We start from the raw sequence: 21,593 nt of genomic DNA on the forward strand, positions 1-21,593 counted from the left end.
TACTACATGAGTAAGAGTGGATCGTAAGGGCATTGTTCCAGAGTACTTTGCGAACCAAATGCGCCTTTCATCTTAAGCGAGATTCACTATTGTTGCTTTGGTGCGGAAAGAATCAGTAATTACCAAAAACTGCTGTGTTTTTATAAAAATATCATTATTTGTTACAAACCTTTTAAAAATCTTTAAATTTTTGGTTTGGTTGTTTTTGTTTAAAGTCTGTCCATTGTTACAAGGTTAATGTGGGTAAGAATTTCGCCACGCATGACTGACTCCAAGTTTCCTCCGTTGCAAAAACCAGCAATCAAGCATTTCGTTAAACTCAATTACAGACCAGGTGTGATGCCATACGCCAGTAAATAGACCGTACATTACAGGCGAGCGACGCTACCTAATATGTTGTTACATGACCATTTTGATTTGCAGCATAACAACCGACTGATTCAACGCTTCACCGGTTTTTAACGCCTTCTTCACTCAACCGGATTGAAAGAAGAGTTATCAGGGGTTTTCCATTTCTGTCCGCGGTCCAATATCTTTGTTCAGCTCATTCAGTTCAGTATTTCGCTTAACTGGAAAACGTGGATTCTGTAGAAAGGTTAAGACGACTAGATCCTAACAGCTTCATTCAAAACTATTCACAAAACTTTTATCAAGCTTGTTTACAGTTTATTTGCAGAATCAGCGAACAGCAAACTGGGTATAATTGATCTACACTAGGTATAGTACATGCAAAAATATGCGCTGCATGACGATAAAACGATAAACGATGGTAAATTACGATAAAAGACACTTTCATTTGAAAACTTGTGAAAATCTTTACAACGTATATAACTATTTAATGCTTAAAATGAAACAAAATTATGCCACTAATATCAACGCAAAATATGCAATCAGATTTAAATGCCATTGCTTCTGTTTGTAAACACATCAAACACAAATTAAAAGGCGAACTTAGCTACTTACACAAAAGTAACAACAAGTAAAATTGTCATCCAACAACGCAATGTTTAAACAACAATTCTGGTTGGGCCAATACATGTTTTTACAGAATTTTGCAAATGAACAAATCCACATTAGAAAAATTAAATTTTGTGTTGAAACTAATTAAAAAATCGGGTGAGGGAGTACAAAAGACAAAAGCATAAGGAAATGAGATTATTCGAAATAAGTCGATGGTACCCAAGTTATTATACAGGTGCTAAAATGCTAAACATTACGTGTTTTATGGTTTTCATGTCGGTTTAATTTTTTGTTTCGCTGATCATTTCTTTAGGTTCTTGTTTTTCTAGATTGGCTGCTGGTCGCTTTAGAAGAGCTTCTGTTTGCTCCTGAAGTTTCACCAGAACTGCCTATGCCGACTTCCCTCATGCCTGCAGTAAGTTCATCAACATCAAAGTCTGGATTGAAGAGATCTTTCATCCTTTGCCTGATTGTTTCTTTGAGGTCTTGTGTGTCACTGTTGTAACGAAACGATTATCAATACTGGACATACACCATTTTTTAAACATGAGTTAAGAAATAAATTAAATTAAGGTGCAAAAAACATTTTTCAGTGCATTTTAACACAATGTTTTGCTATTAATTATTAAACGACGTGTTGACAGCTAAGTTTAAATATTAATTTTGTTTCAAAATGCACTGAAAACAAGGAGTGTTTATTTCGCAGGGTCTCCAATATAACTATCACGATTTTTCACCAAACAAAACCCTGCTGTTGTGTGTTAAGTAAAATCGTAAATGTGAAATACGCTAGCTGTTAAATTATTTCAATAACACAGTTTGTCCCAGAACAAAATTAGGTGAGGGTTGTTTAGCCTAACAACGTTAAGAAATTCCGCTGCACCTTTTTAGCATTTCTTTTGCTGCATTTTCTCTTTCAGTCAACCCTTTCCGACAAAAAACTTCTATTAACTTTTTTATTGTTTCCACCTCATCTCCATTGTTTTCTGATGCTCTCAATAGACAAGCGGCAATGCAGGATGACACAGGAATGGACTGGTAGACATCACCGTCGGCAAGCCGTCTGGCAATCTCGAACACCAAGAGAACGGCGAACTTGAATAACCAATCCTTGTTACCCATGGTGGCTTCGGTGTTGACTGATTCTGTCATAAACCTTTCAAAATAATCACAAAACCCACGCAATTTGTCGGCATAATCCTTTAGAAAGTCGATGTGTGTTTTGGGTTTATCTGGAAGAGCGGATGTTATGATATATCCATTCCCAGGTTGATTACCAGTTGGGACGGCCTTCAAAATAATATCTCGATCCCCTTTATCAGATCCGCAGCGGATGAAAAAGTAATTTTCATCTTCATACTCTTTGTTTTGAACAACTTCAATGAACGTGTAAAGTAAGTCCTGTCCCTTGCATCCTTTGAGCTTGTATCTAGACACTACATTTTTGGGAGGCACATTCTTTGGAAGTGGTATTGATGGATCGGGTTTGATTCCTTTCGTGGGAAGTTGGCCGCGGAAATCTTCGTCAAACTTCTTAAACATATCATAATCAGCGGACATGGCGACAGTTTAAGTTTCACCAGATACTTTATGCTGAACCAAAGCTAAATTATTAGAATACATAATTTCGTTAAATATTTCGATGTAAGTAATTTGTAGCTGTTACTATTATGGTGTCAACTGTATGTTAAATGCAAGTACGTCTGTTATCTTCACAATCTAATTTTCTTTCATGAACAGACACGATTTTATGTTGATTTATTACCGATATGTTCAGAAAAGACGGGAGATTCAAAAAAACACCCCATAATGCATTTTAAACGCAACGGGAGTGACGTCATCTCAACTACAAACCGAGCGTCTTACAAACTCACGTTCAATGTCACGTAATCTCTAAACGTCACCAGTATATGTTGTTGTTTATCTGAGTTGGTATCTGGCAATTTCCCACCCTTTCAACCTTCCCAAACCTTCGCACGGTTAATCAACAGCTAATATTGGTATTGGTTCCTTCCTCTGTACCCACAGTCGTCACGTTTGTCGTGCCAGTCTCTGAAGGCCAGGTCTGTCAACAGCAAAACCCAACCAAGAATACCAGACTAATATTTCCGAACGCTCGACTCAAATTATAGCGACAATGCAGTTTGTAATTAGACATACAGTCTTAACCAAGCAAAATCCATGCACGTCAAAACACATTATTTTCAGGAAAGTTTTGAAGGAGAGTTTAATGAGCCGTGCAGAACGTTTAACAACATTTATAATTATATTGAAGCAAATAAGCCACAATAGAATCATTGCGCTGCAGACAGTACAGCAGTACTCCATCCTGCAAGATTTATCTGTGTTGGACTAGATGTAAAATTGCAACTGCAGATCGAAACATTGTGCATTGCAAAAATAATTGATTTGAAAGCGTTTTCTTGCAAAGTAACTAAAAATTCAAACTATAACAACAAACCCAAACTAACACACTTGCAAACAAACAGAAATATACAACAATTTAATATCGCGCGTAATATTCGGTAGCTAAGCAATACAATGCTTTCAGAGTGCTAAAACGTTTCTATACCACCGACCTGAGCAGACTGTAAATATTCATAGGCTTCAACGTCCGCCCTTGTGCCTCCATTGCACGCCATCGAATGGTAAAAACTGCCGATCAATCAAATGTTACGTTGCTTCCGCCTTCCCCCGGTTAACTTCCTGTTAACTCTGCTCTATCTCTATGACCTGATGCAGCTTGCTTTGCTGCCAAACGTAGGTTATTTTGTACTCTAACTGCACTTTAGTGTGGATACATTTGACCTATTGTGTAAGGTGCTAAGCCATATAAAACGAATTGTTGAGGCAAATATGACTAATGATTACTAGTTGTATATTTCGCCGTAAAGTATATTTCAAATAGTCAACGCAAGCCTCACACTTTGTAGAAACAATGCGACGGAAAAGTACTTTAAGACTGCACCAGACACACAACCGAATCCCAGAAAAACAAAGCCTGCCTTACATTTTTTGCCTTTTTTACCTAACGACAATAAATGCATGTTTGCTACAATGGCCGGAGAAATTAATCCATAGATTTCTCACAATAAAACGGAAAACTTTTAAACAAAGTTCTATGCACGATCGCAACACAAAAGTTTTCAAAGAACCAACAAAATCCTGTCGACTTTCTGAAAACGTCTATTCGGTTCCGTTTTTGGTCGTGACATGTCCCGTGAAATTTTTTGTTGCTCTATACCTCCATCTTGCGCCAGTTTTTATGACGCCTTAAATAAAGCACAAAAATGCAAACACACAAAAAAATAAGCAGAAACGCGGTGTTTATTGTGAAATTAGTACGGAATAATTCTTTGTGTAATACATGCACAAAACAACAAGAAATCACAATGAAAATCGACACAGTTAAAAGCGCTATTATAAAGTACAAGTAGCTAAGTGCTCTTTATTAATACATTGAACTTGGTGCAAAACGAAACACAGTTTACATCGCAAAAGCTAACACATGCACATTTACGGATTGTAAAATTAGAAAAAAAAACATATTGCACATTGAAATAACAGTATGCGATAAATGTAAATAAGTATTATCCTTTCAATCGCGAAGGTTTAAACTTATGTTAACAGATGGTTTGTGGATATTCACAAACTGTTTTGTCGTTCAGTTATGTTCATCATTGTTTAATATCGGTTGCAGCTGGATTGAAGAGTCGTTTCATTAGTTTTTCTTTTCCTTCCTTCGTACCTCCTTCCACGTAAAACCTATTTTAACCCAACCATGAGGTTACAAATATAACGTGCTTTAAATATATTTTTGTATCCAGTTCAATGCCTGAAATTTTTGACGGGCAGCATAGACTCAGTTACACTACCATATGCATTTTGTAGAAACGAGCGATTGGAAATCAAAACCTGAAAAACATTTTTACTGGAAACGTTGTTTTCTACGCCAACCTTAGAGAACATGTCACGAATGACGAGTCACGAATGACAGGAAGCAGTCTGTGTGATCGACGGATTTGTCTTTTTACGTATCAATATTAGTCGGAAACTCGAAAGTAAGTGGGCTTACTGTTGAGTTTTGTTGTGATTTTATTTTGTTATAAAATCACTTTTTGCTATTCTTTTAGATAGAAACCGGGAATGCTAATAGGCACAATTAATATATCTGTTTAAAATAAAGATCTTACATTGGCGCTTATCGTCTATCACCACCTCTCGAGTTTCCGGACAGCACCAACTTCTTCAGGATGGTTCTTGCTGTATTTTTCCTCATATCCAAATCCCCTTGAAAAACTTTTTCCAGCTGCCTAAATACATCTAACTCATTTTCCTTTCTCTCTGACATGGAAACTCTCAACATAGAAACGGAGATGCAGGATGACACAGGGATGGATTGGTGGACATCACCATCAGCAAGTCGTCTGGCAATCTCGAACAACAAGAAAACAGAGATCTCGAAAAATCTACCACTAAAATTTCTCTGGTTTTTGATGCAAACTGATTTTGTCATAAACTTTTCAAAGTAATGCGGAAATCCTTGAATCTCGTATGTTTTTGGCGGTTGAAGAAAGTATTTAAATGTGTTCGGTTGGCTTGTGAGGGAAGAAGTCATCATTAAACCATTCCCAGGTTGATTGAAAGTTGGGTTTGCGAGCAAGATAATATCTCGATTCTCACCAGGTCCGCAACGGAAGAAGAAGTAATTTCTTGCTTCATACATTTCTCTGTGTTGAACAATATCAATGAACTTGTACAGCAACTTTTAACCCTTGACCACCTCAAAGTTGTAACTTGCCACTCGTTTGCCGGGAGCCAGGATCTTCTTTTCTATGCAATACTTTTCCAAATTTGTCAAGAGGTGATGGTTGGTTGGCATGACAACTTGTGGAAAATTGCTTCTAAATATTTTGTCGTACTTTCTAAACTCATCATAACTTTCTGTCTTGGTCCCAATGTTTCGTTTCCACGACGAAAAGGGGAAACATATCAGCATCTTATATTTGATTAGGAAAAACAAACCAAACAATCAAATCCCTCGCTTACAGGACTCAATAAAGAAGTAACTCGTATCGTGTTCTAAGGTGAGCGATTTCTGATACTTCACTCACAAACACCCCCTTGTTACGTCACTATATGGCCTCGTTTCAGTCGAACCACATTCGATTTCACAAACCAAAAATTTCCCCAAAAGCAATCTTTAAAAATCAAAGCTGCATATTACGATTGTACCTGCAGTTATAATCTGCTATGGCGTATAACATTTGAACTTCCTCGAGGCTTAACATTATGTTCCCGCGCTGTATTCCGACGAACACCAAAGATTATTTACCGTAACTACGTTCAATGTCTGAATCACCGAACGTCACCGTAGAGTCGTTTGCTATTGAGGGAAACAAACCGCATAAAGCTCCAACGATGATTCATTAAAGTAGAACCTCACGTGATGTTCTAGAATTTCCTGACCTAATATTAAAACTGTGTTGAAATTAACAGATAACATCACAAAGAAACGCAAGTCGCAGCAATATGACGACATTTGTGTGATTTTGCGCGGAAACTTATTCGGTGTCGAGCAACACTTTAAATACCACGGTGTCTCTATTGAAAGGAAACAAAGCATTTCAAAACTCTAACAGTGATTCTATAAGTAGCAACTTCTCGCGATGTTCTGGAATTTTTTCATAGGTCGAACGCTCGCCGTCCTGTTTTCATACACTTGAACGCCGTATCCGGAGTTGCTTAGAAACATGACTCCCTGACGGCTAAGCCACAATAAATAACTAAAATGTTTTGTAAATGTTTGTCTCTCTGTGTAAACACCTGGACACCATAAAGTATAAAATATTTGCCAAGACTGTAAAAACATCACAACGCATTAAATCCCTGTATAAAACCCCAGCAGACAAACAACAACCTCATATTAGGTGAGGGTTCATGTTCATGGGCTGGTCACACATGGCTTAGCAAGTTCGTCCAACGCAGAAACCTATCACAGCTTTGCTCTTAACAAAATCGTTTGTCTGTAACTGTTTACTACATCACAATTCTACCGTATTCTCCAGCCCATCATCACCAAACAAACCCATTTCCGTTAACATTTTGCCCATCACTGCAATTGTAGTAGTTTGTGTTGTAAACTTGCGCCACACAAAACTACGTTCAATATCACGGAATCTCCACACGTCACCATAAATTCCTTTGCTATTGAGGAAAACAAACCATTTTTAAGCTCCAAGTGCGACCTTCGAAGAACCCAAATGCATTCATACGTGAAAAGTGTGACGTCACCAATGGCTTGGTCGGCCTGCGTTTAGCGTGCAAGTAGGTAGGTTGAGCTACGATTGGCGGTATGCTAAATTTAACATCAACCTCAAACTAACCTTATTACATGCTTTCAAAGTGCTAAAGCGTTTCTTTACCACTGACCTAAGCAGACTGTAAATATTCATAGGCTTCAACGTCCGCCCTTATGCCTCCATTGCACGCCATTGAATGGTTAAAACTGCCTATCAATCTATTGTTACGTTGCTTCCGCCTTCCCCCGGTTAACTTCCTGTTAACTCTGCTCTATCTCTATGACCTGATGCAGCTTGCTTTGCTGCCAAACGTAGGTTATTTTGTACTCTAACTGCACTTTAGTGTGGATACATTTGACCTATTGTGTAAGGTGCAAAGCCATATAAAACGAATTGTTGAGGCAAATATGACTTATTTTAAATGATTACTAGTTGTACATTTCGCCGTAAAGTATATTTCAAATAGTCAACGCAAGCCTCACACTTTGTAGAAACAATGCGACGGAAAAGTACTTTAAGACTGCACCAGACACACAACCGAATCCCAGAAAAACAAAGCCTGCCTTACATTTTTTGCCTTTTTTACCTAACGACAATAAATGCATGTTTGCTACAATGGCCGGAGAAATTAATCCATAGATTTCTCACAATAAAACGGAAAACTTTTAAACAAAGTTCTATGCACGATCGCAACACAAAAGTTTTCAAAGAACCAACAAAATCCTGTCGACTTTCTGAAAACGTCTATTCGGTTCCGTTTTTGGTCGTGACATGTCCCGTGAAATTTTTTGTTGCTCTATACCTCCATCTTGCGCCAGTTTTTATGACGCCTTAAATAAAGCACAAAAATGCAAACACACAAAAAAATAAGCAGAAACGCGGTGTTTATTGTGAAATTAGTACGGAATAATTCTTTGTGTAATACATGCGCAAAACAACAAGAAATCACAATGAAAATCGACGCAGTTAAAAGCGCTATTATAAAGTACAAGTAGCTAAGTGCTCTTTATTAATACATTGAACTTGGTGCAAAACGAAACACAGTTTACATCGCAAAAGCTAACACATGCACATTTACGGATTGTAAAATTAGAAAAAAAAACATATTGCACATTGAAATAACAGTATGCGATAAATGTAAATAAGTATTATCCTTTCAATCGCGAAGGTTTAAACTTATGTTAACAGATGGTTTGTGGATATTCACAAACTGTTTTGTCGTTCAGTTATGTTCATCATTGTTTAATATCGGTTGCAGCTGGATTGAAGAGTCGTTTCATTAGTTTTTCTTTTCCTTCCTTCGTACCTCCTTCCACGTAAAACCTATTTTAACCCAACCATGAGGTTACAAATATAACGTGCTTTAAATATATTTTTGTATCCAGTTCAATGCCTGAAATTTTTGACGGGCAGCATAGACTCAGTTACACTACCATATGCATTTTGTAGAAACGAGCGATTGGAAATCAAAACCTGAAAAACATTTTTACTGGAAACGTTGTTTTCTACGCCAACCTTAGAGAACATGTCACGAATGACGAGTCACGAATGACAGGAAGCAGTCTGTGTGATCGACGGATTTGTCTTTTTACGTATCAATATTAGTCGGAAACTCGAAAGTAAGTGGGCTTACTGTTGAGTTTTGTTGTGATTTTATTTTGTTATAAAATCACTTTTTGCTATTCTTTTAGATAGAAACCGGGAATGCTAATAGGCACAATTAATATATCTGTTTAAAATAAAGATCTTACATTGGCGCTTATCGTCTATCACCACCTCTCGAGTTTCCGGACAGCACCAACTTCTTCAGGATGGTTCTTGCTGTATTTTTCCTCATATCCAAATCCCCTTGAAAAACTTTTTCCAGCTGCCTAAATACATCTAACTCATTTTCCTTTCTCTCTGACATGGAAACTCTCAACATAGAAACGGAGATGCAGGATGACACAGGGATGGATTGGTGGACATCACCATCAGCAAGTCGTCTGGCAATCTCGAACAACAAGAAAACAGAGATCTCGAAAAATCTACCACTAAAATTTCTCTGGTTTTTGATGCAAACTGATTTTGTCATAAACTTTTCAAAGTAATGCGGAAATCCTTGAATCTCGTATGTTTTTGGCGGTTGAAGAAAGTATTTAAATGTGTTCGGTTGGCTTGTGAGGGAAGAAGTCATCATTAAACCATTCCCAGGTTGATTGAAAGTTGGGTTTGCGAGCAAGATAATATCTCGATTCTCACCAGGTCCGCAACGGAAGAAGAAGTAATTTCTTGCTTCATACATTTCTCTGTGTTGAACAATATCAATGAACTTGTACAGCAACTTTTAACCCTTGACCACCTCAAAGTTGTAACTTGCCACTCGTTTGCCGGGAGCCAGGATCTTCTTTTCTATGCAATACTTTTCCAAATTTGTCAAGAGGTGATGGTTGGTTGGCATGACAACTTGTGGAAAATTGCTTCTAAATATTTTGTCGTACTTTCTAAACTCATCATAACTTTCTGTCTTGGTCCCAATGTTTCGTTTCCACGACGAAAAGGGGAAACATATCAGCATCTTATATTTGATTAGGAAAAACAAACCAAACAATCAAATCCCTCGCTTACAGGACTCAATAAAGAAGTAACTCGTATCGTGTTCTAAGGTGAGCGATTTCTGATACTTCACTCACAAACACCCCCTTGTTACGTCACTATATGGCCTCGTTTCAGTCGAACCACATTCGATTTCACAAACCAAAAATTTCCCCAAAAGCAATCTTTAAAAATCAAAGCTGCATATTACGATTGTACCTGCAGTTATAATCTGCTATGGCGTATAACATTTGAACTTCCTCGAGGCTTAACATTATGTTCCCGCGCTGTATTCCGACGAACACCAAAGATTATTTACCGTAACTACGTTCAATGTCTGAATCACCGAACGTCACCGTAGAGTCGTTTGCTATTGAGGGAAACAAACCGCATAAAGCTCCAACGATGATTCATTAAAGTAGAACCTCACGTGATGTTCTAGAATTTCCTGACCTAATATTAAAACTGTGTTGAAATTAACAGATAACATCACAAAGAAACGCAAGTCGCAGCAATATGACGACATTTGTGTGATTTTGCGCGGAAACTTATTCGGTGTCGAGCAACACTTTAAATACCACGGTGTCTCTATTGAAAGGAAACAAAGCATTTCAAAACTCTAACAGTGATTCTATAAGTAGCAACTTCTCGCGATGTTCTGGAATTTTTTCATAGGTCGAACGCTCGCCGTCCTGTTTTCATACACTTGAACGCCGTATCCGGAGTTGCTTAGAAACATGACTCCCTGACGGCTAAGCCACAATAAATAACTAAAATGTTTTGTAAATGTTTGTCTCTCTGTGTAAACACCTGGACACCATAAAGTATAAAATATTTGCCAAGACTGTAAAAACATCACAACGCATTAAATCCCTGTATAAAACCCCAGCAGACAAACAACAACCTCATATTAGGTGAGGGTTCATGTTCATGGGCTGGTCACACATGGCTTAGCAAGTTCGTCCAACGCAGAAACCTATCACAGCTTTGCTCTTAACAAAATCGTTTGTCTGTAACTGTTTACTACATCACAATTCTACCGTATTCTCCAGCCCATCATCACCAAACAAACCCATTTCCGTTAACATTTTGCCCATCACTGCAATTGTAGTAGTTTGTGTTGTAAACTTGCGCCACACAAAACTACGTTCAATATCACGGAATCTCCACACGTCACCATAAATTCCTTTGCTATTGAGGAAAACAAACCATTTTTAAGCTCCAAGTGCGACCTTCGAAGAACCCAAATGCATTCATACGTGAAAAGTGTGACGTCACCAATGGCTTGGTCGGCCTGCGTTTAGCGTGCAAGTAGGTAGGTTGAGCTACGATTGGCGGTATGCTAAATTTAACATCAACCTCAAACTAACCTTATTACATGCTTTCAAAGTGCTAAAGCGTTTCTTTACCACTGACCTAAGCAGACTGTAAATATTCATAGGCTTCAACGTCCGCCCTTATGCCTCCATTGCACGCCATTGAATGGTTAAAACTGCCTATCAATCTATTGTTACGTTGCTTCCGCCTTCCCCCGGTTAACTTCCTGTTAACTCTGCTCTATCTCTATGACCTGATGCAGCTTGCTTTGCTGCCAAACGTAGGTTATTTTGTACTCTAACTGCACTTTAGTGTGGATACATTTGACCTATTGTGTAAGGTGCAAAGCCATATAAAACGAATTGTTGAGGCAAATATGACTTATTTTAAATGATTACTAGTTGTACATTTCGCCGTAAAGTATATTTCAAATAGTCAACGCAAGCCTCACACTTTGTAGAAACAATGCGACGGAAAAGTACTTTAAGACTGCACCAGACACACAACCGAATCCCAGAAAAACAAAGCCTGCCTTACATTTTTTGCCTTTTTTACCTAACGACAATAAATGCATGTTTGCTACAATGGCCGGAGAAATTAATCCATAGATTTCTCACAATAAAACGGAAAACTTTTAAACAAAGTTCTATGCACGATCGCAACACAAAAGTTTTCAAAGAACCAACAAAATCCTGTCGACTTTCTGAAAACGTCTATTCGGTTCCGTTTTTGGTCGTGATATGTCCCGTGAAATTTTTTGTTGCTCTATACCTCCATCTTGCGCCAGTTTTTATGACGCCTTAAATAAAGCACAAAAATGCAAACACACAAAAAAATAAGCAGAAACGCGGTGTTTATTGTGAAATTAGTACGGAATAATTCTTTGTGTAATACATGCGCAAAACAACAAGAAATCACAATGAAAATCGACGCAGTTAAAAGCGCTATTATAAAGTACAAGTAGCTAAGTGCTCTTTATTAATACATTGAACTTGGTGCAAAACGAAACACAGTTTACATCGCAAAAGCTAACACATGCACATTTACGGATTGTGAAATTGCAGACAACGTATTGCACATTCAAATAACATTATGCGATAAATGTAAATAAGTATTATCCTTGCAATCGCGAAAGTTTGAACATATGTCAACAGATGGTTTGTGGATATTCACAAACTGTTTTGTTGTTCAGTTATGTACATCATTGTTTAATATCGGTTGCAGGCAGCTGGATTGAAAAGTCGTTTCATTAGTTTTTCTTTTTCTTCCTTCGTACCTCCTTCCTCGTAAAACCTATTTTAACCCAACCAAAAAGTTATAAATATAACGCGTTTTAAATATATTTGTATATCCAGTCCAATGTCTCAAATTATAATGGGCAGCGTAGACTCAGTTACACTACGATGTGCATTTTGTAGAAACGAGCGATTCGAAAGCAAATCCTGAAAACATTTTTACTTGTAACGTTCTTTGCTTTTACTTGTGGAAAACGATTTAGGGATCTGTAGAAAAAACTTCAAGGTAATTGGGGGCCAGCATTTTATTTTCTATATGCGCTCTGATAAATAAGAGTTAGTTTCAGTTTTTCAGGAGATATATGACCCCATTCCGCAGGCCCATGTGCACAGGCGAAAATCTTTTGTACACCAACCATAGAGAACATGTCACGAATGACTACAGGAAGCAGTCTGTGTGACCGACGGATTTGTCTTTTTTCGCATCATTTGCCGGAAACTCGAAAAGGAGTAAGTGCTCTTGCTGTTAAGTTTTGTTGTGATTTTTGTTTTTTTTGCTCTTTTCTTTTAGACAGAAACCGGGAATGCCAATAGGCACAATTATTATTTCTTTTAAAAACAAAGACCCTACATTGGCGCTTATCGTCTATCACCCCCTTTCGAGTTTCCGGACAATACTAACCTCTTCAGGATTTTTCTTGCCTTATCTTCCCTCATATCCAAATCCCCTTGAAAAACTATTTTCAGCTGGCTCAATACATCTAACTCATTTTCATTTCTCTCTGACATGGAAACTCTCAACATAGAAACGGAGATGCAGGATGACACAGGGATGGATTGGTGGACATCACCATCAACAAGTCGTCTGGCAATCTCGAACAACAAGAAAACAGAGATCTCGAAAAACCGACCCTCGTCTCCCGTGCTGTCGCCTTTGGTGCTGACTGATTTTGTCATAAACATCTCAAAGTATTGCGGAAAACCTTGAAACTCGTGTATTTTTGGTGGTGGAAGCAAGTATTCAAATGTGTTTGGTTGTTTTGTGAGGGAAGAGGTCATCATTAAACCATTCCCAGGTTGATCTTTAGTTGGGTTTGCGAGCAAGATAATATCTCGATTCTCACCGGGTCCACAATGGAAGAAGAAGTAATTTTCTTCTTCATACATTTCTCTGTGTTGAACAATATCAATGAGAGTGTAGAGCAACTTTTGACCCTTGACCTCCTTATAGTTGTAACTTGCCACTCGTTTGTCGGGAGCCCGGATCTTCTTTTTTTTGCAATATTTTTTCAAATTTGTCAAGAGGTGATGGTTGGTTGGTATGACAACTTGTGGAAAATTGCTTCTAAATATTTTGTCGTACTTTCTAAACTCATCATAACTTTCTGTCTTGGTCCCAATGTTTCGTTTCCACGAGACTTGTCCACTCCATAGATTACGAGACCCCAAAATGCCGTAACATTTAATTACTCTGGCCATCCAATTCTATTTAACCAACTAGCAACAAATCTTCGGTGTGTAAGAATTTCTGTGTTAAAAATAAAGGTTATACTTTCGTACTAAGTTATGAATTGAGAGTCATCAGATGAACTGCACGCCTTTCACATAATATTTAATCTTCTAATTAGATTATCTCAATAAACCTGTGAAGAACCCGTACTTCGCTAAGGCATAATCTTATCTCAGCGACATTATATTACCTCTATAATACGCGTGTTTTTTATTTGCGGAAACTGGTAATGCTAATAGTAGGGTTATCGATTTTGCAATTAATAATACATCAGCTGACATTGAACCAAAGCTTGTTACTTTATTGATACAACGATTTTTTTACGTTTTTGTCATTATTTTGTTAAACCTCGTTTCTGCTGGCAATATATTGTGGAAAACACACAAACTTGTCCTGGTATCGAGCCTGTTGTCTGAACTTGCCCTGTTGCTGCTACAATATCATCATTGTGTTTTGTTGTGACAGACACAAACCACGTTACCTCAACGACTCAGTATACGATGCTGTTTATCTGAGTTGGTGTCGGACAATTGCCCGCCCCTTTAACCTTCCCAAACCTTCGTACGGTTTCGCACAGCTAACATTGGTATTGGTTCCGCCCCCTGTAGCCGCAGTCGTCACGTTTGTCGTACCATGCAAGCCCAGGTCTGTAAACAGTAAACCTAACCAAGAATACCAGGCTAATATTTGCGAACGCTCGAATCAAACTATAGCAACATTTGTACTTTGCTCTTAACCTTCACCACGCAAAATCAAAGCACGACAAAACACACTGTTTTCAGGAAAGTTTTAATTTCCAAAGTGTTTAAGAGGTACAGAATCAATGAATACAAGGTAAAATTTGACATCGATTTTATTTTATTCCAGTAACTAAAAACTAAAACTACAATAGCAAACTAAACTAACACACTCGCAAACAAACAGAAATATACAACAATTTAATACCGCGCGAAATATTCGCTACCTAAGCAACAGAATGCTAACTAGAAATTTGCAATTACTCACTCCTCCCATGCGGTAATCAATTGTCGGCCCTTTTAAAGTCGACAAAAGACCGTGTACCCGAAACAGGAAATGTCACCCCCGGACCAGTCCTAACTTGTCCCGTACCGGTAAAGAGAAAGTCCAGTTAGAAATTATACGTTTATTCAACTACGGGAACTGGATTGGCCGCGTACCGCACACAAGTTTCAATTGCCAAGCATAAACCAGGTGAAGTGAACATAAAAGTAAAAGCCCTGGCGACCTGTCATATAACAATGCTTATTATCAATACATTATATTTATGTTAATATTGTTATTATTGTTAATATGTTGTTGTATTTGTCTTGATACAACGTCACATTGCACCCTCTAAATGTCCTATGTCCGATAATCACAGCTATATTTGTTTATGATTCATTATTCTATCTCATGATCTAATGCAGTATTTTGCTGCCAAACGTGCGTTATTTTGAAGAGGTACAATGGATACAGGTAACAGCATCATTCTGTCACATGAGAGTAAAATTCTTTGGTAAAATCTTTCTCTACAAAAAACTTTGGAAGGACCGCAATAATTGATTCGGATCGTTGCTAATTTTCGACAAGTAAAATAGCTTTTTTACATGTTATCATCAGTATTCGGCTTAGGGTCAAAAATTTTGGTCCATGCGAGTAAAAAGTGGTCCAATATTGTTTACACTACACTTGAAATAACATAATGCCCTCTAAATACTGGAAATACATGCCTAAAGAACATTTACAGAACATACATCTATCTGTTAACTACATCCATTCATAATAATCCCTAATTCATATCAACTCCCTTTCGGTTCACGACCAAAACCTTAACCTGCCGGCTGCCCCCATCTGTTTTGTTCTCGTTAAACAGATGGGACAGCCTGTAGGTTGCGTGGCGCAACCGTGTTGACAAATTAAGTCAACAATATCGCGGTTGAGTGCTATATGACACGGTGTAAAAAACAAATATGATCCCCAATCGCAAGGTTGTAACATCGTGATAATAATTTAAAAGGAAATGGAATTGTTGTAAGGTTTAAACACTTGACACTACGTCAAAGCACACGCAAAACCCGTATTAATGTTTGATCAATCACGAGAATCTCTGATGTTTGAGTTACTGCTGCGTCAATTCCGAGAGTCGATGTCCCTCTAGTGTGGGGAATCCATTTTAGCAACGTGTAATGTTAAAGTTGATGTTCGATATAAACAAATTAAAACGTGGAGGACACTCTTGAGACGAACATGTATTTAACTTTCAAAATAATAAAAACTTTATGCTAAGATGCTGGAAATATTATGGAAGCGTGTTAGACACAATTGTGTTTAACTTCGTAACTAAGTACTTTCCATTGTTTATCGGGATCTGTATGAGAAAATTCCCGACCCTTTTAACCTTAATAAAATCTGCGACTTGTTACTAAACATCAAGCATTGGATTGGCTGCCTACGACGAAGCAGAAACCGGAGCGGCCGTACCAGCCTCAGCTTATCCATTTCGGTAATCAGTAAACCAATAACAGGCTAATATTTACGTAAACTCAACTTCCCAGCAACACATATGCCAGCAGGGGAAAAACTGCGGAGATTATTCGATTTAAGTAAACATTACCTGTCATATGCAAACAATTTGCCGTGTTCACTGGCAGTGTTTTGCAGTATTCAAATTTCAATTAAGCTGATACATGTCTGTGATATGCCAAAAACTGTACCTTGGCAAAACCCTAAATAATACCATGTGCAAAAATTATTTACTGTCAAATATTTGTCCTAGTGCGTATATTGTGATTTCTTATTGTGAAAAAAAAACGACCAATTTAAGAAAAGCTGAAATAAACGTTTCCTCTGGTTTATATTTATTGCTGAAAAATTGTTTCTCAATTATAGGATTAATCAGATAGCATATATTTCCATGCATACCACGCAAACCATGCTATTTAAAATACAAGACATCGGAAAAGGTATGCTTAGCCCACACTACAAAAGCAACAGAACCTTGGAATAATAAGTTGTAATTTCTAGTTTAGCTTCAAATGATTAATGCATCTTTAAAATAAAAATATGAAGCTGTAAATACACGATCACAACACAAAAGGCTTCCACAAGCCTGTTAAACCCTGTCAACTCTGTACACTATTCAAGTTCACTCGGTTCTCTGTTTTCTGACATACCCACTGGTGTCACTTACAACTGATAAAGAGACAATCATAACTAGCTGTATACCGCCATCTAGCGCCTGCATATTTTTTTTTAGTATTGATGTCACCACCACAGCCAAAAGTTTTGCTCACTAATGTGAAAATAGCTGAGCACATGCAATAGAAAGTGGCAGTCAATGTCGAAGCGCCGATAGATTACAACTTGTGTTGTCATGTTCTGATTACTTATAAACTAAAAATGCACTGAACATTTGAAATTTTGGTTTTCAGCAACCGAAAAAACGAAAAAAGTTTTGTGTTCCTCAAAGTTGCTTAATATCATGTTTTCTACCCCGATAGCAAGTTTGGACCGCGGTTACACATTATAATTTTACCAAAACTGGATACAAAGTGCATCCAAGCCACATTTTATACTTGGGGTATCGGGGTGCATGACCGATGGTGCCAATGGCCACGCAAACGTGTTTCATGTCATTTGGGCCACATTGCGCAGTTAAAGGTGTTTGGAAAAGCAGGTGTTTATCCGACCATAGATTTTCACCAAGTTTGAAAAAAAAAACATCATCTGTCATCCAAGTTATTTACTCACAAGATATGCTTGTAAAGTTCGTGTTTGAATGAAATCTGTTGAGTTGAGATGGATAATATTCAGCAAGCTTCGGATTTGGCAATTAAATGTCGAGCTAATCTAATCACACGCCCGCACAAAATCAGGTTTAATTCTTTTCATTGCTATATTAATATTTGCTGTTGTCAAGGAAACGGTTACGTCACAACGATGCATATTTGAACTTAATCGATCATTAAAGTTAAACCAACCGTTGAAATTTCCGAGGCGAATCATCGCGCGATGTTCTAAAATTCTTGTGCAAAACATCACGTGACCTCAGAACTACTCAGTTTCATGGCAACGGTTTGCGCCCCCCCCCCGTTTTGAAGTACGCGGAAATGTCTATGACAGAAATTTCCTGTTTTTCCAAAACATTCGCCTTACATCGGTCTGTGGTTTAAATGCCAGAGCTAACTCACGACGCAACATCGGATTTAATTGCTTTTTACTGGCAAATGTAATTCACTTACAACGTTAAAAAGAAATGTTTACAATGAACTTCACCGTACGTTGATGTGAACCAAACCGTTATAGCTTTACGAGACTTCCGAACTACTTGATATCAAACAGCAATATTTGACATTCACTGGCAACTACAACGATCACAACAATTTGTCTGATGGTATAGGGCACAATTTTCTCTGATATGAAATTAATTTTAGGTGTTTGTTCTGTTTACTCTTTCGCTGTTCACGGCACAAGATAATAACAGCTTCTGTTTGCAATGTTTAAACAAGGGCTCTCGATGCATTCGGAAACGTCACCAATGTTGTAAAGCACCAATTGTTGTCAATGAACTTTGAGCTAAGCAACCCGTTGAAATTTCCACTGTTGTTAGTTGAGGCGAAACATCTCATGGTGTTTTGAAATGAGTGAATAACATCACGTGATTTCACAAACGTACTCGGTTTCAACGTACGAGTTGTTTATGGTTTGCGGCGAAAACTCCTTCTCGCTTGTGGAGGTCGATAAAATGCAGAAACCTGAGTTAACCTCATGTGTTTATTGTTTTGTGAAATACAGAGTACTTTAAATAGTTTTCTTTGTTCCTGTCCGGAACTTCATCCAGCGTTCGAGTCTCCGTCTCCAATTTCCTGGGTGTGCCAACAGTCATGGTGTTTTGCACTCCAATACATATTGCGCAAAGATACCAATTTTAATTTTAATTTTGAAGTTGGGTACATTCTTGTCGCCGGGTAAATGGTCACCAGATTTTAAATTGTTGAAGCATTTTACGTGAACACCCTTGCGCGACGAGGCGGAACATCACGTGATGTTTTCAGATCCCTGGGTGCCACGAACACCATTGTTTTTCTCAAAAGTAAGGGATTTTTATCGTAAAGACTAGGTCCACATATAAGTTTTTGCTTTCTTCGAAAGAGGAAATTTAATCGTCGACATTTACACTCTTGTTAGTTAAGGCGATATCTAGGCTTTATCAAAAAGTGTTGGCAGCAACCCCTATAAAAACCACCATGGTTTTTCAGACCTCCAACACATTTGAAAAAGTTGCACGAAGACAAAAATTCTTTGTTGAGGATCGGTAAATTTGATTTTTTGTCTTTATCGCCTCGTAATATCAAAAGTGAAGTGCGAACAACAGTTTGGAATCCTTAAGCGAACAGAGAGATAATATTTCTACATAACAACTGTGACATGATAACCAACAACAAGTTCTGATTGTGCCCGTACCTCGGAGGCATCAGTTTACACGCCCAGTTCTTCATTCACCTGGCCACGCTATGAACAAAGGAATGTTATTTACGGCCTAACAGCAGCACTAAAGAGGAAAGATGAAGTTATTCATTTGCCAGCAGTGAGCTTTTACTACCCAGTTTTATAGAGATTCCACCTCTTAGTAATCTTTCGAAACATGAACATTTGTAAAATGATTTGATTTAAATTAGTTTCATTCACAAATATCTACAAACAAAATATACCACATCGAACTATACTAACTATGTACTCAGTGTTAGTTCTTCTGCGCTTTAAACAAACAGTTAGCTACACATAACAGTTTTACACCAAGCCTAAGGATCGATTGTAAAGCAACACAACTCTATTTTTTGCGTTTACAGTAGGCAATAAAATAATGGATATACGAGCAAATTGCGTTTACAAAAGGCAATAAAACAATGGATATACGATCCATTCAATGGAGCATTACTAGATATAAGTATGGAGACAATAGTGTGTTTGGTTCAGATCTTGTTCTGGTTTTAAAGTTTTCCAGAGAAGTCCGGAGAGAGTTGTCTAACTTCCTCGTCCTCGCTTCAGTCTGGACTTTCGATTTCATGGAAGAGTTCTTTCTTCTTTTTTTTCAGCGCTTTATTTTCACCTCCATCAGGTTCCAGGTAACTGTTGTAACAAAACGAAATCGTGGAAAAAAGGTTGTTTGTGCAATCATTCTTGGATGAAATGCATGAAAACGACGACCAATTAATAATTAGGAAAACTGAACTACAAAAAACTTTTATTAAAAAAATTAGTTTCAAGTATGTTCAACAAAATTATTGCACTATAGATTTTGCCTTTGCTCGGTTTCCCCCTATTTTCTCTGTAAGGATGCACCTAGTTTGGTGCTAAACGGATGGCCTTGGCTATATATTCACTACAAAGTCTTTTAAACAGTGAGCAGCTGTCTGCAGCTCACAGACTGTGTAACTAGTTTTAATTTACACGATTAAAATACACAAATTATTTTTTTTCAAGAAATATAGTTAAGTTCAAGGACTTAGCGTGGGAAGTGATTATTAAATTTTACCTTTTTAACATTTCCTTCGCTGCTTTTTCTCTTTCATTAAAACTCTTCCCACGAAACACTTTAATGAGGTCTTCTATGATATCTTCTTCGTTTTGTTTCTGTTCTTTGGTTTTCTTATTTGTGTTTACTCTCAAAATACAAGCGGTGATGCAGGATGGAACAGGGATGGTTCGGTAGATATCATTATCAGGTAGTCGTCTGGCAATCTCGAACAACAAAAGAACTGAAAACTCGAAAAACCGATCCTCGTTGTCACTTCTGGTATTTATTGATTTTGTCATAAACTTCTCAAAATATTCACAAAATCCAGGCAATTTCACTCTATGATCTTTATGAAGAAAGTAGCCGTAACTGTTGGGTTGGTCTGTAAGAGCGGACGTAATGATTACACCATTACCAGGTTGGTCTACAGATGGATTGGCAAGCAAAATAACATTTCGTTTCCCATCGGATCCGCAGCAAAAGAAGAAGTAGTTTCCACTTTTGAAACGTTCTGAGGTTATGTTTTTGACAATATCAAAGAAGATTTTGAGTAATTCTTTCCCTTTCAGCCCTTCACAATTATATATCTTCACAAGTTGTCGTGGAACGCACTGATTTGCTCTGTTTCCAGGATACGCCAGTTGGTATGTTGTAAGCGTCTTCACAAGATCTTTCACTTCATTGATTTCATTTGTGATACGATTAATCATTTGAACCAATCTTATAAGTACTACATAACGCACGTTAAGAAACGGCATGTTCTTCTATTGCGTCACACAAACTCCGACTGTTCAAACCTACACAAAATTGCCACCGAGTGACAGCAAAGTTAGTCTCTCAACAGATGTTATGTTTGCATTGCCTGCAAGACATACTCAATGATACGTATTATGGAGCAATAAACATTGCGTATCGAGACCGCCAATTCCCGCCAGTAATGCCATCGAATTTGTAAATTCATTTCGTCACATCGTGAGAATAACCTACGAACCAAAGCGGAGTTGGAACACTTTTCATTGTTTAACGGGATTTTTAAGAGCAAATTCGTCCCTTATAACGCAGAAAAATGACTACTTTCCCCGAGACAGGTAGTGCCACGTGTATACCAGTCGAAATTACTCGGCACCGGTAAAGAGCAAACCAGGCTACAAACGATAGGTTGAATCAACTGCATTTGT

At 37.7% G+C, this 21,593-nt stretch overlaps 2 protein-coding genes across 2 annotated transcripts; both read right to left on the reverse strand.

Annotated features, from left to right (window-relative positions):
* Nucleotides 1-699: 699 nt before the first annotated feature.
* On the reverse strand, nucleotides 700-2,549 carry LOC145894051 (uncharacterized). Its single transcript, XM_082982490.1, has 2 exons — nucleotides 1,844-2,549; nucleotides 700-1,456 (listed from the first exon to the last, which is right to left on the reverse strand). Exons 1-2 carry the CDS (start codon nucleotides 2,518-2,520, stop codon nucleotides 1,270-1,272), a joined length of 864 nt encoding a protein of 287 aa, XP_082838616.1. The 5' UTR covers nucleotides 2,521-2,549; the 3' UTR covers nucleotides 700-1,269.
* A 16,590-nt stretch (nucleotides 2,550-19,139) lies between these two features.
* LOC145894055 (uncharacterized) lies at nucleotides 19,140-21,208 on the reverse strand. The gene is made up of 2 exons (XM_082982494.1): nucleotides 20,434-21,208; nucleotides 19,140-20,027 (listed from the first exon to the last, which is right to left on the reverse strand). Exons 1-2 carry the CDS (start codon nucleotides 21,171-21,173, stop codon nucleotides 19,943-19,945), a joined length of 825 nt encoding a protein of 274 aa, XP_082838620.1. The 5' UTR covers nucleotides 21,174-21,208; the 3' UTR covers nucleotides 19,140-19,942.
* Between the last annotated feature and the right edge of the window lie 385 nt (nucleotides 21,209-21,593).

The sequence above is a fragment of the Ascidia mentula genome, chromosome 3 (genome assembly GCF_947561715.1).
Source record: "Ascidia mentula chromosome 3, kaAscMent1.1, whole genome shotgun sequence".
NCBI classification, from domain to species: domain Eukaryota; kingdom Metazoa; phylum Chordata; class Ascidiacea; order Phlebobranchia; family Ascidiidae; genus Ascidia; species Ascidia mentula.